We start from the raw sequence: 19,018 nt of genomic DNA, 5'->3' as shown, positions 1-19,018 counted from the left end.
TCCACAGTGAACGTACTAATTATGACTACCCTTTAAATATCTCCATTATCCTTTATTTGGGAAGACTGGGCTCACCCTCATCTGAGCTCCAAATGCTTGTCTTCCTGGGTTTTTTGGCTCGGAGCGTTCCTTTGACAGTGGCTGTATATAAGATCAGTGTCCTGTAAGGTACTGTTGTCAGTCACTGCGGTATTTAGTATTTAGGATCAGGGAGAGGGGCCTTAGGATCGGTGGTGCACATGCCTGAATTGTGGGCTCGATTTCCGGGGAGGGGGTGCGGGGGGGGGGCATGCAAGAGGCAGCCAATTAATGATTCTCTTTCATCTTTGATGTTTCTGTCTCTCTTTCCCTCCCCCTTCCTCCCTAAAAACTATGAAATATATATATATATATATATATATTTTTTTTTAAATATATTTTATTGATTTTTTTACAGAGAGGAAGGGAGAGAGATAGAGAGTCAGAAACATCGATGAGAGAGAAACATCGATCAGCTGCCTCCTGCACATCTCCTACTGGGGATGTGCCCGCAACCCAGGTACATGCCCTTGACCGGAATCGAACCTGGGACCTTTCAGTCCGCAGGCCGACGCTCTATCCACTGAGCCAAACCGGTTTCGGCTGAAATATATTTTTAAAAAATTTAAAATATTAAACAAATTTTTATTGTGACTTTCTTAAACTGCAACACTCCATGTGCTTGTGAAATTATTATAATAGAAATAAATGTATGAAGCATAAGATGAAAGGCCTGCTCCCCTTAATATAAGCACACCTGCACACAAGCACTGCATGTAAGTTTTTGAAAAAAATAGGGTCAGACTATGCTTATTCTGCAGCTTGCTCTATTTTTTTTAAAGTCAACTTCAAAAAAGTTTTCAAGTTATTTTCTGCAGAAAAAGGCAGCTGGAATTTTGGTAGCAATCAAACTGTTGATCAGTTTAAGGAGTAATACCATCTTAACAATATTAAGTCTTCTGTTCCGAGGAGAACCAAGATGGCGGCATAGGTTAACGCCGGAGTTTGCTGCTTTGAACAACTACTTCAAAAGTGAAACCAAAAAACGGAAGGGACATCACCCAGAACCACAGGAACGCTGGCTGAGTGGAAGTCCTACAACTAGGAGGAAAGAGAAACACATACGGACACTCAGAGGAGGCGCAGTGCTGAAGTCAAATTCTGAGGTGCGGAGTGCGCGGAGCGGGCTGGCGGCGGAGGGCGCGGTTGGCGTTTTCAATCGGGAGGGAGTCGCAGACTCTGAGCTCCAGATCCGGGCGAGTCTCTAGCGACCCAGACTCAAACGGGAGAAGCGGGACTGTCTGGCTTTGGTCAGAGCGAGTGCAGCTTTCTCTCTGAGCTTTGCAGCGGGTGCTGGGACTCAGAGAGGCAGAGCCCCTGGGGACAGGACTGAGAGCCGCCATAACTGCTCTCTCCGGCCCACCCTGTTGATCCTGTGCGACCCGCCCCGCCCAAGCCCTGCACAGAGGCATTTGCCGATAGCCTCAGGCAAAGGCTAGATTAGCACCTCCCTAGAGGACAGAAGTTCTCTCACTGCTGACACAGCTGATTCTCATAGCCACTTGGCCTGGAGGTCAAACCCTCCCTGGAATTAGCTACAACAATCAAGATTTAACTATAAGACTGCGAACAAAGACCACGAGGGGGTGCACCAAGGAAGCATAACAAAATGCGGAGACAAAGAAACAGGACAAAATTGTCAATGGAAGATATAGAGTTCAGAACCACACTTTTAAGGTCTCTCAAGAACTGTTTAGAAGCCGCCGATAAACTTAATGAGATCTACAAGAAAACTAATAAGACCCTCGATCTTATATTGGGGAACCAACTAGAAATTAAGCATACACGGACTGAAATAACGAATATTATACAGACTCCCGACAGCAGACCAGAGGAGCGCAAGAATCAAGTCAATGATTTGAAATGCGAGGAAGCAAAAAACACCCAACCGGAAAAGCAAAATGAAAAAAGAATCCAAAAATGCGAGGATAGTGTAAGGAGCCTCTGGGACAGCTTCAAGCGTACCAACATCAGAATTATAGGGGTGCCAGAAGATGAGAGAGAGCAAGATATTGAAAACCTATTTGAAGAAATAATGACAGAAAACTTCCCCCACCTGGTGAAAGAAATGGACTTACAGGTCCAAGAAGCGCGGAGAACCCCAAACAAAAGGAATCCAAAGAGGACCACACCAAGACACATCATAATTAAAATGCCAAGAGCAAAAGATAAAGAGAGAATCTTAAAAACAGCAAGAGAAAGAAACTCAGTTACCTACAAGGGAATACCCATACGACTGTCAGCTGATTTCTCAACAGAAACTTTGCAGGCCAGAAGGGAGTGGCAAGAAATATTCAAAGTGATGAATACCAAGAACCTACAACCAAGATTACTTTATCCAGCAAAGCTATCATTCAGAATTGAAGGTCAGATAAAGAGCTTCACAGATAAGGAAAAGCTAAAGGAGTTCATCACCACCAAACCAGTATTATATGAAATGCTGAAAGGTATCCTTTAAGAAGAGGAAGAGGAAGAGGAAGAAAAAGGTAAAGATACAAATTATGAACAACAAATATGCATCTATCAACAAGTGAATCTAAGAATCAAGTGAATAAATAATCTGATGAACAGAATGAACTGTTGATTATAATAGAATCAGGGACATAGAAAGGGAATGGACTGACTATTCCTGGGGGGGAAAGGGGTGTGGGAGATGCGGGAAGAGACTGGACAAAAATCGTGCACCTATGGATGAAGACAGTGGGTGGGGAGTGAGGGCGGAGGGTGGGGCGGGAACTGGGAGGAGGGGAGTTATGGGGGGGAAAAAAAGAGGAACAAATGTAATAATCTGAACAATAAAGATTTAAAAAAAAATAAAAAATAAAAAAAAAATAAAAAAAAAAAAAATAAGTCTTCTGTTCCATGAACAAAGAATGTCTTTTACTTAGGTTTTCTTTCAGCAGTATTTTATAGTTTTTGGTGTACAAAATTTGCACTTTTTTTGGTTAAATTTATTTCTAAGCATTTTTTTTCTCTTTGGTGTTAGTGTAAATGGAATTGTTTTCTTAATTTCATTTTTGGTTGTTTATTGCCGGTGTATTCATTATTATTAATTATGCAAATAGCACACATCAATATATAACCAGTTTACCCAGTTACCTATTGATGGATTTGTAGGATTATTTTAAAGGTTTTCTTTTTACAATGTAATCTGCAGTAACCATTGTTTATGTACACTGTACTACTTTGCATACTTATATTAATGTTTCTGAAATAGATTACTAAAGATGAACTTGTTGGGTCAAAGTTTATACATATTAAAAATGTGAGGGATAGCAAATTGTGTGTCAAAATGCTGTTATCATTTACAGTAGCTTGCAGTCAACTTATGCTAGTGTCTATTTCCCTGATCTCTTCAGAAACATGAATCTTTTAAAAGTTATCTCAATCTGATAAGTTATAAATGGTGTGTCATTATTTTGATTTGCAGTTCTTTGGATATAAATGAGATTGGGGAACTTTTTAAAAAATGTATATTTTTATTGATTTTAGAGAGGAAGGGAGAGGGAGAGATAGAAATATCAATGATGAAAGAAAGAATCATTGATTGGCTGCCTCCTGCATGCCCTCTACTGGGGACCAAGCCCACACTCTGGGCATGTGCTCTGACTAGGAACAAACCATGACCACCTCCTGGTTCATAGGTCAATGTTTAACCATTGGGCCACATTGGCCAGGCAGAGATTGGGTAACTTTCAATTTTTATTGTTGTTTTATAGAATAGATTGTCTATAAATTGTCTTTTGCCCATCTCACAATTTTTTTTTAATTAAAAAAATTGATTTTAGCCCTAATCAGTTTGGCTCAGTAGGTAGAGCGTTGGCCTGCAAACTGAAAGGTCCCAGGTTTGATTCCGGTCAAGGGCACATGCCCGGGTTGTGGGCTTCGAGCCCCAGTGGGGGACTTGCAGAGGCAGCCAATCCATGATGTTTCTATCTCTCTCTCCCTCTTCCTTCTCTGAAATCAATATTTATTAAAAAAATTGATTTTAGAGAGAGGAGGTGGGTGAGAGAGAAAGAGAGAGAAACATCAGTTTGTCGTTCTGCTTATTTATGCACTCATTGGTTGATTCTTGTATGTGTCCTGACTGGGGATTGAACTCGCAACCTTGGTGAACAAGGATGACACTCTAACCAACTGAGCTACCTACCAGGGTCCAAGTTTTTAAAATTATTTTTTTTATTATTTGTACGTTTTTAAAAAATGTTATGTATACAATTCTTCACTATATTTTACAGATATTTTTTCCCAATTTGTTTCTTTTTCACTTGTTTTTATCCCTATCTTCCCCCTTTAGGAATGTGATGTTGCTTTTCATTTATTTGTGCCTGCCCATTAGTATAATTTTATGGTTTTATTTATGTAAGTTTTATTTTTTATTTATTTTTTACTTTTTTTTAAATTAAATCTTTATTGTTCAGATTATTACATTTGTTCCTCTTTTTTCCCCCCATAACTCCCCTCCTCCCAGTTCTCGCCCCACCCTCCGCCCTCACTCCCCACCCACTGTCCTCATCCATAGGTGCACGATTTTTGTCCAGTGTCTTCCCCCATCTCCCACACCCCTTTCCCACCCAAGAATAGTCAGTCCATTCCCTTCCTATGTCCCTGATTCTATTATGATCACCAGATTATTTATTCACTTGATTCTTAGATTCACTTGTTGATAGATGCATGTTTGTTGTTCATAATTTGTATCTTTACCTTTTTCTTCTTCTTCCTCTTCTTAAAGGATACCTTTCAGCATTTCTCCCATTACCCAGAAAAATTCAAGGCCGCGTAATTCATTTATTTTATAAATATTGTGGGTGCTCATGATAAAGAAAACACTTAAATTTTTAAATATTTCAGTATAAGATTTCTGGGAATAGATTGGGAATGGTGGACAGCTTACTCCAGTACCTGACACCTACCCATTTCCAAGCAAAAGAGCTCTCTATCAGAACTGATTTAAAACACGGAACGTGGTTTCTGCCTCCACACCACACTCGGACAGTCATGGGACGACCCTGCTTTGGCCACCACATTCTAGCAAATTCTCACATTGTTCTCACAGCTCCTGCTCTGCCACCCTTTCTGTGGAAACCAGGACTCTACTTTCTGTCTCCAGGAATCTGCCTGTTGTAGGTACCTCATACAAGTGCAGTCATGCGATATGTGTCCTTTGTGCCTGGCGTATTTCACTTAGCCCAAGTTTTGCAAATACTCCTGAACTTGATTTTTACCTAGGAATGAAGGGGAGGAGGAGGCTGTACCCTGCCAGCTATGTAATAGGTGGCTTCAGTATTCTAGTCATGTGCAGAAGGGGATATTAAGTCTCCCATTGTACAGACAATAGGGCATGGACGTTGAGATGTTAATTTTCTTTTTATTTCAAGCAGAAGTTTTATTTAAAATGTAAAAGAAATGGTTCTTAAAGGTGCTGATGAATAAAGCAAAGGGGGTTACAGGGAGTGCTCTCTTCCTGCTAGTCAGCCAGCTGGTCCAAGCACAGCATAATATGTACATGCGCAAATGCTGGTAGGTTTCAGTGGTTTAACATTAGTGTCTGTGCCTAGACTATGTAGAGCAGTGGTTCTCAACCTTCTGGCCCTTTAAATACAGTTCCTCATGCTGTGACCCAACCATAAAATTATTTTCGTTGCTATGTCATAACTATAATGTTGCTACTGTTCTGAATTGTAATGTAAATATCTGATATGCAGGATGGTCTTAGGTGACCCCTGTGAAAGGGTCATTTGACCGCCAAAGGGGTCACGACCCACAGGTTGAGAACCGCTGATGTAGAGATTCTCAGATCTCAGTTCTGGGTTTACACCTTTACTGAGCAAGAAGAGCCCTGCCCCTTGGCCATTGCCAAATCCCCGGGGCCAAAGTACTTTGCACAGCCTCCTTCACAACAGATCTCACCTGCTTTCTCGGAGTTGTTGATTTAAACTCCCCACACATGGCGCATCAGGAACAGGTTTTGTGCCAGAGCTTCCCGCTCCAGTGATCTCAGCAGTACACAGGGACCCCCACAGCTGGAGCACTTCTCAGCACCTCAGTATTTCTGAGCCAGTGTAGAAGTGCTTGGATTTGTCGGAGGCCTGTGAGGGGGAACGTTCTGGTTTGATGCCCAGTCTCAGTCCATGTTGAGTGGGCAGTGCCCTGGGCCGTACTCCTTTCTGTGGCAGGATCTGCAGTAGACCTCTTCATCAGCAAGCGCCGCAGCTGTGCTGCCCAAACTCTCCTGCCCACCGCGCATTATTAACCGGTACAGCTAGTAATTGATGAGGGGGGGGGGGGGAGAGCGCATCAATCCATTGCTTCTTGTACACAACCCAGAACCCACAACCTGGGTAGGTGCCAGAGAGAGAGAGAGAGAGAGAGAGAGAGAGAGAGAGAGAGAGAGAGAGAGAGAGAGAGAACGAGCATCAATCCATTGCTTCTTGTACACATCCTAGAACCCATAACCTGGGTAGGTGCCCTGACCACGAATCAAACCCGAGACCTTTGGGTGTGTGTATAGGACGACACCTCAACCAACTCAGCAACACTGGCCAGCCTGGAGTGAGAGTGATTTTGACTTTTCAGTTGTTATAATAAACTTAATGTTTCAGTTTGCCCTTTTGTAAAACTAATGGTTTAATGAATATTATGTAAGTGACCTTGCCCAGTTCCCTGTTTCCTTATCTGTAAAGTAGGGATATTTATAGCTGTGGTATTTGGCTCTAGGTGTTGTTGTGAGGTTAAATAAGATAAAAAGCAAGATAACAGTTACTTTTTGCCATTGCTCTCTGGGGAAGGGGGTGGGGATGAGAAAGGCTGCATATAGAATTCCCCTGCTCTGGGCAGATGCCCCCCCCTTTTTAAATTTTGTTTTATTGCTTAAAGTATTACAAAGAGTAGTACATATGTCTCCTTTTAACCCCCCTTGACATTCCCCCGACCTCCCCTACCCCCCAGAGTCTTGTGTCCATGCCCCCTGCCATGCTGATCCCGGTGCTAGGAGGCATATGCATGCATACAAGTCCTTCGGTTGATCTTTTACCCCCGCTCCCCCCGCCAACCCTCCCCAGCCTTCCCGCTGTAGTTTGACAGTCTGTTTGAGGCAGCTCTGCCTCTGTATCTATTTTTGTTCATCAGTTTATAATGGTCTTTATTATCCATAAACTAGAGGCCCGGTGCACAAAAATTTGTGCACTCGGGGGGGGGGGGAGGGGGGCCCCTCAGCCCGGCCTGTGCCCTCTCACAGTCTGGGACCCCTTGGGAGATAACGCCCTGCTGGCTTAGGCCTGCTCCCGGGTGGCAGAGGGCAGGCCCAATCCCTAGGTGCAGCCCCTGGTCGGGCTCAGAGCAGGGCCAATTGGGGAGTTGGGGCGCCGCCCCCTGTCATGCACAGAGCAGGGCAGATTGGGAGGTTGTGATGCCACCCTCAGTCACACTCAGGGTAGGGCCAATTGGGGGGTTGGGGCACCATCCCCTGTCACACTCAAGGCAGGGTCGATGGGGAGGTTGCGGCGCCACCCCCTGTCACCCACAGAGCAGGGCCCATCAGGGGGTTGGGGCGCCGCCACTCTCACACTCAGGGCAGGGCCGATGGGGAGGTTATGGCTCTACCCCATCACACACAGAGCAGGGCCCGTGGGGGGGGGGGGCGGTTGGGGAGCTCCCCCCTATCAGGCACAGAGCAGGGCTGCTCAGGGGGTTGGGGCCCCGCCCCCTGTCACACACAGAGCCGCAGGGCGATCAGGGGGTTTGGGCGCTGCCCCCTGCCATGCTGATCCCGGTGCTAGGAGGCATATTACCCTTTTACTATATAGGGTAGAGGCCTGGTGCATGGGTGGGGCCGGCTGGTTTGCCCTGAAGGGTGTCCTGGATCAGGGTGGGGGTCCCCACTGGGGTGCCTGGCCAGTCTGGGTGAGGGGCTGAGGGCTGTTTTCAGGCTGGGAGTGACTGAAGTTCCCAACCGCCGCTCCTTTTTTTATTTATTTATTTTTTTATTCTGGGCCAGCTTTACCTTGAGGCTTGGCTCCAGCTCTTAGGCCTCCCTCCGCGGCTGAAAGTAGGTTTCTGGCCTTTGCTTACAATGTTGCGAATCTGCTGGCTGAAGCCTGGCGGTATTTGTTACAATGTTTCTTAAACTGCCCGCTCAGAGGCTGCAGCCGCAGGCGGGGAACGTTGACTTCCTCCAACGATCCTCCGATCCTCCGTCACTGAGGAAAGCAAGCCTCTTGTTAGTTTCAAGCTGCCTGGCTGCCGGCCGCCATCTTGGCTGACAGTTAATTTGCATATCTCACTGATTAGCCAATGAAAAGGGTAGCGGTCGTATGCCAATTACCATGTTTCTCTTTTATTAGTGTAGATGAGTGAGATCATGTGGTATTTTTCCTTCATTGACTGGCTTATTTCACTTAGCATAATGCTCTCCAGTTCCATCCATGCTATTGGAAATGGTAAGAATTCCTTCTTTTTTACAGCAGCATAATATTTCATCGTGTAGATGTACCACAGTTTTCTAATCCATTCGTCTACTGATGGGCACTTAGGCTGTTTCCAAATCTTAGCTATGGTGAATTGTGCTGCTATAAACATAGGGGTGCATATATCCTTTCTGATGGGTGTTTCTGATTTCTTGGGATATATTCCTAGAAGTGGGATCACGGGGTCAAATGGGAGTTCCATTTTTAGTTTTTTGAGGAAATTCCATACTGTCTTCTATAGTGGCTGCACCAGTCTGCATTCCCACCAGCAGTGCACGAGTATTCCTTTTTCTCCACATCCTCTCCAGCACTTGTTGTTTATTGATTTGTTGATGATAGCCATTTTGACAGGTGTGAGATGATACCTCATTGTTGTTTTGATTTGCATCTCTCGGATGATTAGTGACTTTGAGCATGTTTTCATATGTCACTTGGCTTTCTGAATGTCCTCTTTTGAAAAGTGTCTATTTAGGTCCTTTGCCTATTTTTTGATTGGATTGTTTATCTTCCTTTTGTTAAGTTGTATGAGTTCCCTATAAATGTTGGAGATTAAACCCTTATCGGTGATAACATTGGCAAATATGTTCTCCCATGCAGTGGTCTTTCTTGTTGTTCTGTTGATGGTTTCTTTTGCTGTGCAGAAGCTTTTTGTTTTGATGTAGTCCCATTTGTTTATTTTCTCTTTAGTTTCCAATGCCCTAGGAATTGTATCGATGAAGAAATTGCTTCGGCATATGTCTGAGATTTTGTTGCCTTTGGATTCCTCTAGTATTTTTAGGTTTCCCGTCTTACATTTAAGTCCTTTATCCAGATGGGTCTTTGGAGGGAAGTACAGGCCTCGGCGCAGAGGGGTTGGCTGGCTGGGAAGGTCTGTTGGAGGACTCGGACCTGGGCCTTGGAGAAGGGGAGTAGGAGGCTCTGAGACAGCAGGGGGAGGTCTGTAACTGCTGTCTGCTGGGGCTGTAGGAAAAGAGGGCAGGCAGGTCAGCTGGGAGCATAGAGACAGGTTTGAAAGGCCTCATGGGAAATCGGATCTTTGTTTAATCCCTTGGCCAACTGTGAATGTTTTGGTGCCTGATCTCATGTTTAAAAGCTGCATGGGGATGAGAGAGGTTTCAGAGTTTAGGGGTCTTTGCTGGATTTCCTTTGGGCTCCTCAGTTCTTTAAAATTTATTTAGTAAACTGCCAGTGTTTAAAATCTGGAGATGTGGCCGCAGTCGCCTTCATCCCCACACGGAGTCAGGTGACCTGAGCTTTGAGAGGATTGAGGTGTCTGCGGTCCCCTGCTCCCCTCAGACTGCTGGCCGCCTTTCTGTCTGCTTGGGCTGCAGCCGCCATTGGTTCAGATCGGTGCTGCCCAGTGGGAGCCATGAGCCTGTGTGGTTAAGTTCAATGCCATGACATTAAGTACAGTTTACAGTTCTGCTTCCCACTCACACTAGCCACGTTTCAGTTGCTCGGTGGCCGCCTGTGGCAGGTGGCTGCTGCGGGGACAGTGTAGACACTGCACACTTTTGTCATTGCTCAGAGCTTGATTGGGCTGGTCTAGATCTCCCCCCTGTTTTAAAGGAGGCCTGAATGTTTTCTTAAAAATTTAAACAATTTTTTTTTCAAATACAATCAATACTAATAAAAGGGTAATAAGCTAATTAGACCGGGGCAACCAGCCATCTTCTGGACGTCCGACTTCCTTCTGGACAAAGCCATGGTGGTGGGGGCCGAGGCAGAGGCTTAGGGGTGATCAGGCTGGCAGGGGAGGGCAGTTGGGGGTGAGATCAGGTTGGCAGGGGAGGGCAGTTAGGGGCAATCACGCAGGTAGGGAGGTGAGTGGTTAGGAGCCAGTGGTCCCAGATTGTGAGAGGGATGTCCGACTGCCAGTTCAGTCAGACATTCCCTAAGGGGTCCCTGATTGGAGAGGGTGCAGATTGGGCTGAGGGGGAACCCCTCCACCCCCACATGAATTTTGTGCACCAGGCCACTAGTATTTTTTATTTATATATATATATATTTCAAAATATATTTTATTGATTTCAGAGAGGAAGGGGAAGGGAGAGATAGAAACATCAATGATGAGAAAATCATTGATAGGCTGCCTTCTGCACGCCCCATACTGGGAATGGAGCCTGCAACCTGGGCATGTGCCCTGATCAAGAATCAAACCAGTGACTTCCTGCCCTGACTGGTTTGGCTCAGTGGATAGAGCGTCGGCCTGCAGACTGAAGGGTTCCGGGTTTGATTCCAGTCAAGGGCATGTACCTTGGTTGCGGGCACATCCCCAGTAGGAGGTGTGCAGGAAGCAGCTGATCGATGTTTCTCTCTAATCAATGTTTCTAACTCTCTATCCCTTTCCCTTCCTCTCTGTAAAAAATCAATACAATATATATATATAAAAAAGAATCAAACCAGTGGCTTCCTGGTTCATAGGTCGATGCTCAACCATTGAGCCACCCCAGCCAGGCAACAGTATTATAGTAGTTTCAGGTGTACAACATAGTAATTAGACACTTACATAATTTAGGAAGTGATTAGCCCAATAAGTCTAGTGCCCATCTGACACTATACATAGTTATTACAGTATTATTGACTATATATATATATATTTTAAATATATATATTTTTATTGATTTCTGGGAGGAAGGGAGAGGGAGAGAGAGATACAAACATCAGTGATGAGAGAGAATCATCGATTGGCTGCCTCCTGCACACCCCACACTGGGGATCAAGCCCGCAACCCATGCAGGTGCCCCGACCGGGAATCGAACCTTGACCTCCTGGTTCATAGTTTGACGCTCAACCATTGAGCCACACTGGTCGGGCTGACTGTATTTTCTATGTTGTATTTTACATCCCTGTGACTGTTTTTATAAATGGCAATTTCTTCTTCATCCTTTCACCTTTTTCTCTCATCCCCCCGGCCCCTCTCTCATCTGGCAACCATCAATTTGTTCTCTGCATCTATGAGTTTGTTTCTGTTTTGTTTATTAGATTTCACAAAATAAGTGAAATCATATGGTATTTGTCTTTTTGACTTATTTCACTTAGCATAATACCCTCTAGATCTGCGGTTTTCAACCTGTGGGTCGTGACCCCTTTGGCGGTCGGACAACCCTTTCACAGGGGTCACCTAAGACCATCCTGCATATCAGATATTTACATTACGATTCATAACAGTAGCAACATTACAGTTATGACGTAGCAACGAAAATAATTTTATGGTTGGGTCACAACATGAGGAACTGTATTTAAAGGGCCAGATGGTTGAGAACCACTGCTCTAGATCCATCCATGTTATTGGAGATGGCAAGATTTCATTCTTTTTTATGGCTGAGTAGGATTCCATTGTGTGTGTGTGTGTGTGTGTGTGTGTGTGTGCGCGCGCGCACTTGTCTGTCAATGGACACTTAGGTTGCTTGGTCTAGATCTTTAAACAAAGGTTACTCATTGTATTCAAACCTTGCCTCCCTAGCCTTGCTTAGCTTGTTTCTGCTCATTTGTAAAATGAAGTGGTTTGATGGTATGATTATCTTAAGTTCTTTTCTAACAGTAAAATGCTTGTATATGGGCAACAGTAGGTAAGAAACCTATAACTTCGTTAGTCTCATTAATCTAATATTAACTATTTCTATTTTAACAGACTTTTGTGCCTCATAAGCTGTCTCCGGAGGCAATTACAGAAGAGGGATTTATTGTTTTTATTTTTATTTCCTTTTTTATGTTTTTATTGAGTTTAGAAGAGAGAGAGGCATGGAGAGGGAGAGAGAGAAACATCAATGATGACAGAGAATCATTGACCTGCTGCCTCCTGCACACCCATCTGACCTGGAATTGAACTGGCGACCTGGGCACATGTGACCAAGCTCAACAAATGAGCCACACTGGCTGTGCCAGAAGCAGGATTTTAAAAGTAGGCTGCCCAGTGCTATTATTATTGGGATGCGTCTCCCAGGACTCATTTGGTGACTACGTTGAAGGGCAAGTTTGGGTGAATGTTGGGTTAGAAACACTCCATTGCTGATCGCCCTGACCCTCTACAGACCCACTTTGGGGCCACATCCACCCTGGGCTGAGGCTGTTTGAAGAATTCTCCCATTGCACGTGTGATGACGCTAACTCACTGCTTATATCACACAGTTTTTGCCGTTTGTGTTGTGCTCTTGTTCTTGGATTGAAAGTGAGTGCAGTGTGGAATGCTAATTAATTTCCTCTATGTTTAATGAGGTTGCAATCTTGTCTCTTAAAACAACCAAAAAATGTATAGAACTAGCAGCATGTAGTCCCATAAGGCACCTAGTGCTGTATGTTAAAGACTAGAGGCCTGGTGCATGACATTCGTGCACTTGGGGGGTGGGGGGCGTCAGCCCTGCCTGTGCCCTTTTGCAGTCCTGGAGCCCTCGGGGGATGTCTGACTGCTGGCTTAGGCCTGCTCCCTGCCATCAGCCGTCAGCTGGTTTCTGGCTGAGCAGCACTCCCCCTGTGGGAGTGCATTGATCACCAGCGAGCAGCTCCTGCATTGTGTGTCTGCCCTCTGGTGGTCAGTGTGCATCATAGCAACCGGTCGTTCTGTCATTAGGTCGATTTGCATATTACCCTTTTATTATAGGACTAGAGGCCTGGTGCACAAATTTTTGTGCACTCGGGGAGGGGGGAGGGGGGGGTCCCTCAGCCCGGCCTGTGCCCTCTCGCAGTCTGGGACCCCTCGGGAGATAACGACCTGCTGGCTTAGGCCTGCTCTGGGTGGCAGAGGGCAGGCCCAATCCCTAGGTGCAGCCCCTGTTCGGGCTCATAGCAGGGCCGATTGGGGAGTTGGGGCGCCGCCCCCTGTAATGCACAGAGCAGGGCCCATCAGGGGGGTTGGGGCACCATACCCTGTCACACACAGAGCAGGGCCGATCAGGGGGTTGGGGCGCTGCCCCCTGTCACTCACAGAGAAGGGCCCATCAGGGGGGTTGGGGCTCCGTACCCTGTCACACACAGAACAGGGCCGATCAGGGGGTTGAGGAGCTCCCCCATGTCACGCACAGAGCACGGCCGATCAGGGGGTTGAGGAGCTCCCCCCTGTCACTCACAGAGTAGGGCCAATAGGGGAGTTGGGGCACCGCCCCCTGTCACACACAGAGCAGGGTGGATCAGGGGGTTGGGGCACCGCCCTCTATCACTCACAGAGCAGGGCCGATCAGGGGGTTGGGGCGCAGCACCCTGTCACACACAGAGCTGCAGGGCAATCAGGGGGTTGGGGAGCTACCCTCTATCAAGCACAGAGCAGGGCTGATCAGGGGGTTGCGGCGCCTTCCCTTGTCACGAACAGAGCAGGGCGGATAGGGAGGTTGTGGCCCCGCCCCCTGTCACACACAGAGCCGCAGGGCGATCAGGGGGTTTGGTCGCTGCCCCCTGTCACACTGATCCTGGCACCGGGAGGCCTCGCGGCTCCGCTGATCCCGGTGCTGGGAGGCATATTACCCTTTTACTATATAGGATAGAGGCCTGGTGCACGGGTGGGGGCCGGCTGGTTTGCCCTGAAGGGTGTCCTGGATCAGGGTGAGGGTGCCCACTGGGGTGCCTGGCCAGCCTGGATGAGGGGATGATGGCTGTATGCAGCTGGTCACACACCCTTCAGGGTGGGGGTCCCCACTGGGGTGACTGGCCAATCTGGGTGAGGGGCTGAGGGCCGTTTTCAGGCTGGCGGGTGACTGAAGCTCCCAACCTGTCCTTTTTTCCTTTTTTTTTTTTTTTAATTCTGGGCCAGCTTTAGCTCTGAGGCTCGGCTCCAGCTATGAGACCTCCGCTGCTGAAAACAGGTTTCTGGTCTTTGTTTACCGTCTGTATTTGAAACAATGTTGCGGTCTGGCTGGCTGAAGCCTGGCTGACTGAAAACAGGTTTCTGGGGTTTTGTTTAGCTTCTATATGTGTTACAGTGTTTCTTAGAGAGCAGCTGAGAGGCCGGCAAGGCAGGCGGGAACCTGGCTTCCTCCGTAACTGGAGCAAGCAAGCCTCCCTGTTCGCATCAGCTGCCTGGCTGCCGGCCGCCATCTTGGCTGGCAGTTAATTTGCATATCTCAGTGATTAGCCAATGGGAAGGGTAGCGGCCGTACGGCTAATTACTATGTTTCTCTTTTATTAGATAGGATGGTGCTAATGAAGTGCCAAGTGTGTATTCCTTTTACCCAGCAGCTGTCCTTTTCAGAGTTTGTCTGAAGGCGATGACAGCACATGTGGAAGTGTGCCCTCATCACAGTGTTGTTTAAAGGAATGAGAAATTCTAACCCAACCTGAATGTCAGTAGGGAGTTCAGAGGATTGGTTTGGCCCTAGCTTCAGTAGGACATCACAGTCACTGACAATGGGGGCGAGAGGTCTATATTTATTGATTTGGGAAGATTTCCATGGCATATTGAGTGAAAGCTATATATCCTATATAATAAAAGCATAGTATGCAAATTGTCCCCTCAGGCGGGAGTTCGACCACGGGGTGGGGCCGGCCGGCGAAGGGAGAGAGGCCCTGGCAGCAGCAGGCGGCTGGGGAAGGGATGGAGTACCCGGCTGGCAGCTGCTAGGGACCCTGCCAGTGCATGCATTTTGTGCACTGGGCCTCTAGTGTGTATATATATGAAATGGACCCCTTCATGTAAAATTCCTGTGCACAGTGTACATGCACAGATGTCTCAAGGGATGTTCATCAGCATATTAGCAGGCTTATCGTTGGGCAGGGGGGTTTAGAGTGACCTTACGTTGGATTCATGCCCACTCGGACTGTCCCTCTGTCCCCTCGGTTAGCCGTGCTGTTTTGTTTGGTTTTCCAAGCGGCGCTTTTACAAAGAAAGGAGCCGGCATTTAGTGAGCACCTACTACAGACAGGCCTCTTTTCTTGAGCGTCTCTTCTTGAACAATTCAGTTCGCATCTAAGTTGTCTGCAGGAAATATGTCTTGGTGTTCGAACCAAACTTCGGTTTTCCACCTGACAGCCCTTTCATGCTGATACCTCATCGTGACAAAAGGGGTGTCTCAGGCAACAAATAGAGGAGGGAATGCTAATGTTGCTAAGGGTGTGAAAGAAACAGTGGTCACAGTTGAAGAGGTAGGAAAACTGTTGTTGATTTGGATAAAGGAAAGCAGTGAGCCAGCGACAGCATTCCAGAGGCAGTGATACCTGAACAAGCAAAGACGCTACATGCTGACCTGAAAGGCACCCTGGAACGAAGGCGGTGGTTTGATATATTTTAGAAAAGAAGTGTGTATTTATAGATTCAACAGTACATTAGACATGTACTATATATAAAAAGGTTAAAACAGAATCATCTGCGGGTCTAGAATGGATTGATTCAATTCACATTATTTCTAACGGGAAGACATGATTCGGTTTTCGAGCAGATTGCTCTGGAGCAGCATTCCAAGTGGATTAAGTTCGAGGTCTGAATTCCACTGGATATTGCAGGCAATTTGTTAAAACTCTTAGCCCTCCTGTGTATTCCCTAAGGTCAGTGTGTTATTGTTCCTATTGGACTGACAAAGAATTTTAAGCTCAGCTGGCCAGCAGGGGTGGTAGCCGGGATCCCACCCCAGATCTTTATTTATAAAGCCCTTGCACCTGTTCCTATACTCAGCCTCAGAGCACCAGAGAGGCTTGGAGCTGAGGCTGGCTGGGGGTTATCTAGTCCTGGCAGAGAAGTACTGTGACTTGCTCAAGGTCTTAAGATAGCTAGGGGAGGAACAAGACTGTGCACATGGGTTCTGTGACTATGCTTTTGCTGTACTGCACATGGCCTTGACTTAGGAGGCTTTGGTTAGTTCTCAGATTGGCCACTATCTGAACTTCTTGACTTGAGTAAGTCTCTCTCTTTGGTCTTTATTTTCCTCATTTGCAAAGAGGATAATACAGTCTGCATCTCAGATTATTGTGAGATTACTCAGATTCACCCCAAAGTGCCTTAAAAACAATAAAGTATAATACGAGTGTGAAATACTGATTTTAGTCTTGTCAATGTAAGAAATGTTCAAACCTGTAGAGGTTTTTATTATTTTATTTGAGCCAAAACGATATTTGCCGGGGAGCAAGATCTCAAGTGCTCTGGAGAGTAACAGTTTTTTTTATTTTATGCATTTGGAATTAAGGAAGTATTATATGGAGGTAGGAGAAAGCAAGGCGGAGATTGGATTACAGGCACTATTCCAGTTAACAAGATAATGTGCTCTTGAGGGTGGTTACACTTATTTCAAAGGTGTGTTAACCTAGATCAGCGGTTCTCAACCTGTGGGTCGCGACCCCTTCGGGGGTCAAACGACCCTTTCACGGGGGTCGCCTAAGACCATCGGAAAACACATATATAATGACATATTGTTTTTGTGACTAATCACTATGCTTTAATTATGTTCAATTTGTAACAATGAAATTGGGGGTCACCACAACATGAGGAACTGTATTAAAGGGTCGCGGCATTAGAAAGGTTGAGAACCACTGACCTAGATGTACAGAAACAAGGGACAGGGCTTGCTTGACAAAAAATAAGTCTTTACTAAAGAAATTCCATGCCTGAGTGTGACTCCCCAGGGCTTATATTGCCATCATTTTTATGATGGCTAATGGATCTTTCCATAACTGGCTCAGTGGTCTAATACATGATGTTGAAGTACAAAGGCATATTTGTGAAGTGAGTTATTTGCACATTTTGAAGTGAACATGCAGCCTACAACCTAGGTTAAGTATAAGAAAGTAAAACATACTAAAATTTGAGATGCCTACTAAAATAGACTCAGAGAGCAGGCTAACTGATGGGAGGGGGCGGTGTTTAAAGGGCTGGAGTGGTGGTGGAGAGTTGAGCAAGAAGGAAAAAAAAAACGGGCAGGGCATGTCACCCACAAAATTAAAAAAGAAAGGTGAAGCCAGCCTCCTGGAAGTAAGCTGGAGGTGCCCGGTTAGTTTGGCCAGCAGGTGGCACACGCAGCAACACTGTCAGTGAGATGGTCGTAATTCATTGTGAACTGGTTAGTTTTAAGAGACGGGTTTGTAATTGTTCCAAAAATTGCACCAAGGCAAAGCAGAGCCCAGCCTGATGCGAACGTGTTGTTTCGGCGTTAGCAGTACTGCCCTCACTAGACGTTCATTGGACAGTAGCGCAACCCCAAGAAAAGGATGGTTGGCATTGTATTTAGGGTGCGCCGCTGGCAGTGCTGGCCAATACCTGGTTGGGTTGTGGTGACTAATTTGCAAGTCCCGGCCTCGCTGCGCGTTAGTGCACTTAAGTTGACTGCAGCTCCCAAAGCAAACTACCAATTCCTAGTTTTCTGAGGCTTTTGAGAGAGAGAGCAAAGAGGCCGCTCGGTTTTACCCAGGAGGCCACGCGCCAGCTGCGAGACAATTTGCATATGCGCTCCTCGCTGGGGCGGGGCCAGCGGGCGGGGCTGCGTCTTATTCTCCCATTCTCGGCTCACGGGACTTGCAGCCAGGCTGTAGGAGCTTTTTATTTCGTTTTTCGCCTCCGACCGTTTGCTTTTGAAAAACGGCTCTATTTGTACAAGAGCAGCCCTCTTGATGACCAGTGTAATCATGCCAGTCGGCACGCGCTCTCTGGGCCCTGGGACAGCGCTTGAGCCAGAAATGTGGGGGCGCCCTGGGAGCTGCTGGGCGAGGGCCCTGGGGCTGAAGCCGGCTGCTCACGGGGTCTCGGTGTTTCCCATTCATTGCAGGTGGCTCTTCTGGGCATGGACATCCTATCCGCGCTAGTCACCCGGCTGCAGGATCGGTTCAAGGCTCAGATTGGCACAGGTGAGCTGTGGGCAAGTGTGGGGCGGGTCCCCAGACTCTCCTCCCTCTGGCCTCCAGGCTCTTCAGTCTCCCCAAATCCTGCAGTTAGCCGTGCCCAACCTCCCCGCCAGCGCCCCTGCTCCCCTCCTACCCGTCAACCATCTCCTTTAGCCTCAGCCTCCTGCTGGGGCTGCACCACTGCCCTCCCTGACCTCCTGAGATCCCCATCCTTTCCAGACCCCGCCCTCCATTTGTGTGCTTCCAGCATTTGTGTTTTAGCACGAAGTATTACTGCTAATTTTTTTTATTTCTGTTCAAATTAGCTGTCCTAATTTAGCGCTGGCTGGGCCCTGACCCCCCTCTGAGAACAGTCCTTCCCTCTAAGCCAGTGGTTCTCAACCTTCCTAATGCCGCGACCCTTTAATATAGTTCCTCATGTTGTGGTGACCCCCAACCATAAAATTATTTTTGTTTCTACTTCATAACTGTAATTTTGCTACTGTTATGAATCGTAATGTAAATATCTGATATGCAGGATATATTTTCATTGTTACAAATTGAACATAATTAAAGCATAGTGATTAATCACAAAAACAATATGTAATTATGTATGTGTTTTCCGATGGTCTTAGGCGACCCCTGTGAAAGGGTCGTTCGACCCCCAAAGGGGCCGCAACCCACAGGTTGAGAACCGCTGCTCTAAGCCGTCCTGCAGATGCCAGCAGTCCTGTGCTTCCAGG

At 46.6% G+C, this 19,018-nt stretch overlaps 1 protein-coding gene and 1 non-coding gene across 9 annotated transcripts in view; one reads left to right on the top strand and one right to left on the bottom strand.

Moving 5' to 3' along the window:
* The window catches only part of CLASP1 (cytoplasmic linker associated protein 1), a 293,090-nt gene that overhangs the window by 81,934 nt on the left and 192,138 nt on the right, over window positions 1-19,018 (top strand). For all 8 annotated transcript variants that reach the window (XM_036318897.1, XM_036318904.1, XM_036318902.1 and 5 more), the window contains exon 3: window positions 18,221-18,299. In XM_036318897.1, the coding sequence (XP_036174790.1) occupies window positions 18,221-18,299 (79 nt within the window). The remainder of the gene's footprint in view (window positions 1-18,220; window positions 18,300-19,018) is intronic.
* Window positions 17,546-17,671, bottom strand: LOC118662349. The gene has a single exon (XR_004969728.1). It is a non-coding gene; the product is annotated as a U4atac minor spliceosomal RNA (small nuclear RNA).

The sequence above is a fragment of the Myotis myotis genome, unplaced genomic scaffold (assembly GCF_014108235.1).
Source record: "Myotis myotis isolate mMyoMyo1 unplaced genomic scaffold, mMyoMyo1.p scaffold_m19_p_8, whole genome shotgun sequence".
Classification (NCBI taxonomy): domain Eukaryota; kingdom Metazoa; phylum Chordata; class Mammalia; order Chiroptera; family Vespertilionidae; genus Myotis; species Myotis myotis.
The sequence above is the reverse complement of the archived record's forward strand: the minus strand, read 5'-3'. Positions and strand labels throughout refer to the sequence as shown.